At 37.4% G+C, this 4,092-nt stretch overlaps 2 protein-coding genes across 3 annotated transcripts in view; one reads left to right on the forward strand and one right to left on the reverse strand.

Moving 5' to 3' along the window:
- Positions 1–4,092, reverse strand: part of LOC118747680 (hippocampus abundant transcript 1 protein) — a 142,910-nt gene that overhangs the window by 7,033 nt on the left and 131,785 nt on the right. The gene's annotated exons all lie outside the window — the stretch shown is intronic.
- On the forward strand, positions 102–4,076 carry LOC118747682. The gene is made up of 5 exons (XM_036481750.1): positions 102–1,555; positions 2,731–2,826; positions 2,897–3,229; positions 3,440–3,631; positions 3,783–4,076. The coding sequence occupies exons 1-5, from the start codon at positions 443–445 to the stop codon at positions 3,993–3,995; spliced, it is 1,947 nt and encodes a 648-aa protein (XP_036337643.1). The 5' UTR covers positions 102–442; the 3' UTR covers positions 3,996–4,076.

The following is a 4,092-nucleotide window of genomic DNA, read 5'->3' on the forward strand; positions in this document are numbered from 1 at the left end:
AAAAAAAAACAAAATTATAATTAGAATAATAAAATTATTTTAACATGTGTATATATAAATTATGCTGTGATTAAAAAACTGGCAAATAAATAAGCTAAATTCTTCGCATACATATGTACATAGCTGATTGGCGAGTGAAGAGTGATCGTACGATCAGTTCGGATATCGAAAGAGTGTGATACGCGTAGCGATATTGTGTGCAATTAAGATTGTGTGAGCTCTCATGCCACCAAGGGATCGGCAAAGAAATTAAACAACATACAACAAGTACAACAACTTTATCATCACAAAAAAAAAATCGAAACATCACTTATCATCATTATTAATCGACATAAAGCTAAAGTCAAAAATATCGCAACATTGTAGACTACCACGAAATATCGCTTTATTTGCAAATGTTTAACATTTGCCTAAAATTTAAGTTGAAAAACTTTGCCCCGTCATGAGCATTGATGCCACAGCGTCTCATGATGCCGCCGAAACTTCCACACACACCGAAGATCCAGTCTCGTCGAGCTGTGAGATCACAGAGGCCGATACGACCAGCTTTGAAATCGATGAGAGTGAGGATGAGGCTACCATTACCGATATGCTGGTCGATGATGTGGCCACCGCCCCTTCGCCGCTGATGATCGTAGCCATGCCCGGCAATACTTTAGGCAAAAGCAAGAGGAGGAGTATCATTAGCAGAAGCAGCAGCAGTAGCAGCAGCAACAGCAGTGACAGCCTCAGCTATAGCAGCACCTACAGTATTGGAAATCTACCTAGAGATGATAATGCAAATTTGGCAAACGATCACAATAAGAATGAATTTACTGCAATTGCAACTGTTAATACAGCTAGCCTTCTAACTAACACTACCAACACTGCAGAGCAGACGGCGGTTGATGTGGAACATCATCAACAGCAGCAGCAGCAGCAGCATCAGCAACAAAACCAACAGCAGTGCCATCAATGGCAGCTTACAAATAGCACACCGCCTGCTTTTGCTAGGGAAGACACAGACAATAGTGGTTCGAAAGGGTCTACTGCATCGCACACCACATCGTCGACGCCTACAACGGCTGATGTGGCCAATGTAATGACGGATTTTTCATATCCCTTTGCTAATCTATCCAAAATGAAAGCTATGAACACCACCTTGCCCGTGGCACAAGCGCAATTAAAATTGATCGCCATATCGGCTGCTTCTGCACCAACGCATCAGCAACAGCTTTTTATAGATCCAAACAATGCAACTTCCATATCTGAGGATAATATTTCGTTTTCCATCGCCACTGCAACTACTACCACTATAAATGACTTAGACGCAGACAATATAAGCACAACTACTCCAGATGTGCAGCAGCAGGTGCTGGCTAAACGTGCCATCCTCAATCAGGTTACTAAATTAAGTCACAAAAGGCCAATAAAAGTTGCCGAAAGTGATGATGCGACATGTTCGGCATATGCAATGGGTACGAGTGGTAATGACATGCCGCTACCGTCGGTGCTTACTGTGAATACGGAATGGCGTTTGTTAAATTGGACACGCTGGCTTTGCTTGCATTTCAAGGTAGGCGTGAAGCGTAGTTAATGGATATTTTGAATAAACTTTTAGGTTTGAGAATAATTGCTGCTTAAGTGGAAAATAATTTGTTTTACTCGTTATTGAACGTGCTTTTTGAATCCATTCTGGACTAGTAGGGTTGCTTAGAAAAATATACGAAAAAAGTGAAAGGAAATTTTGTTTTCTGGAAAAAATATATAAAATAATAATATATATAGTGGTCCACAAAATTATAAGAGTGCGATGATTTGACCAGTTTTGACTATTTTTCCTTTGTTTATTACATATTTATTGTTATTTTTTTTTTAAAAAGTCTAGCTGGTTATACAGTAAACATTGATGTAACATGTAATTTCTGATTTCAAACTTTGTACAAAAATTATAAAAATTCTGCAAATTTTCACCAAAGTTTGAAACTTTTTAATCAGAATCTGTGAGAAAATTTTGGTATGCAGTTTTGTAGCCCATTTAATTCGAGTATAATGAAGTGCAGGTTTCAACATGCTACAAAATCCCGTTGATTTTTGGCAATTTTTTTGCTGGCAGTGTCCCCCATATAAAAGAAAATTGTCGAACATACTTTGTCTGGAAAAAACGTCAAGCACCTTCAACCAGAAAAATTCTCTAAAATCAACGGCATTTTTAGCAACTTGAACCTTGCACTTCATTATTAATTAAATGGGCTAGAAAACTGCATATCAAGGTTTTTTATAAAGATTCTAAATAAAAAGTTTAAAATTTTGGTGAAAATTTGCAGAATTTTTATAATTTAATAACGCGCCCGCCACCTGTATCGCCATTCAGTGCATTGATAAGTTGTATCTCCATATCTCATGTCTATTTGCCAGATTTCTATTATAAGCTTTTAATATTTCCAGCATGAAATGCCGTTAAATTTTGATTTTGTAAGGCAAAAAAGACAAGATTTAATTCAATAGTAGGAATTCGGTAACTTTAAAAACCTCGAAAGATCCCAAAAAGGCTTGTAAACAAAAAAAGGGGGTAAGATTTACATGTATGAAACAGTACGAAAAAACCTCGAAAGATTTCAAAACGCCTTGGAAAAATCCAAAAATATTCTAAAACTAATTTTTTACAGCTCCAACTTTTACAGTTTTATTTCAATCTGAATAACTTTTATATACATTTTATTAAATTTATGTATACTTTTTGTTTTGCAGAGTTCCGGCATCGGCGAGCCGAGTGTATATCACGCCTTGGTTGTAATATTTTTAGAATTCTTCGCGTGGGGTCTCTTAACAATGCCAGTAATAGCGGTAAGTACAAGTTTTGGCTTCACTTCGCTTTCTTTATTTCACAACATACCAATTTATCTCGTTTTTACAGACGCTAAATCAAACATTTCCCGATCACACATTTCTCATGAACGGACTTGTAATGGGCATTAAAGGCATACTGTCCTTCTTGAGCGCACCCCTAGTCGGTGCGCTCTCCGATATTTGGGGACGAAAATTTTTCCTACTCATCACAGTATTTTTCACATGTGCACCTATACCGCTAATGGCCATCAATTCATGGTGGTTTTTTGCAATGATCTCCATAAGTGGTGCACTAGCAGTTACATTCTCAGTGGTATTTGCTTACGTGGCTGATGTCACTACAGTCGAGGAGAGGTCGCGTGCTTATGGCTTAGTTTCGGCTACATTTGCAGCCAGTCTGGTAATGTATACTACTTCTTGTGTGATTGTATGTATGTAGTGCGAATATTTAAAATGATTATAAGTATGTAAAGTTATAGTGCTAATGTAGTAGTACGCCTTAGAAATGCGACAAGTCGCAAACTTAATTGAAATTAAAATTAAATGAATATTAGTATATGCATGTGTTAATGTTTTCTGTTCATCTTTCTACATTTCTTTGTCCATTTAGGTGATTTCACCCGCACTCGGTGCTTTGCTAATGGAAACGTATGGTGATACATTAGTTGCTGCGCTTGCGACCGCCATTGCGGTTCTTGACGTTTTCTTCATATTAGTTGCCGTGCCCGAAAGCTTGCCTGAAAAAATACGTCCTTCTTCATGGGGTGCGCCCATTAGTTGGGAACAGGCTGATCCCTTCTCTGTAAGTCACTAATACTTAATTAGATAACTTTATACACCTATCCATCATATGGTATATGTACATACATATGTAGTATCTGGACTTTTGTATGTATGTACATTTAATGATGTTCACTTCAATTTTAATGGCTTATGTACATATGTCTGTCTAGGCGCTGCGCAAGGTGGGCTCCGATCAGACCATACTAATGCAATGTGTCGCTGTGCTTTTGTCATATCTGCCCGAGGCGGGACAATATTCATGTATATTTGTATATCTAAAATTGAAAATGGGCTTCAATTCAATGGAAGTGGCAGTTTTCATAGCAGTTGTTGGTACGCTTAGCATATCCGTTCAAGTGACATTGGGCTATTTGATGCGGTGAGTAATGGAATGCATACAAATTAAGTTTGAGTTTGATTTTTCGATATTAGTACACTATATTTTTTAATTAAATGTATTTTCATATGTTTCAGGGTATT

This window comes from Rhagoletis pomonella, unplaced genomic scaffold (assembly GCF_013731165.1).
Source record: "Rhagoletis pomonella isolate Grant_MI unplaced genomic scaffold, Rhpom_1.0 Rhpom_scaffold_00012, whole genome shotgun sequence".
In the NCBI taxonomy this organism is placed as follows: Eukaryota; Metazoa; Arthropoda; class Insecta; order Diptera; family Tephritidae; genus Rhagoletis; species Rhagoletis pomonella.

What these genes read in the sequence shown, in the direction of transcription:
- LOC118747682 (XM_036481750.1), top strand. Translation starts at nt 443, where the DNA reads ATGAGCATTGATGCCACAGCGTCTCATGATGCCGCCGAAACTTCCACA. An exon ending in GGCTTTGCTTGCATTTCAAG is followed by an intron (nt 1,556 to 2,730) that starts GTAGGCGTGAAG and finishes TTTGTTTTGCAG; the next exon opens with AGTTCCGGCATCGGCGAGCC. An exon ending in CTACATTTGCAGCCAGTCTG is followed by an intron (nt 3,230 to 3,439) that starts GTAATGTATACT and finishes TTGTCCATTTAG; the next exon opens with GTGATTTCACCCGCACTCGG.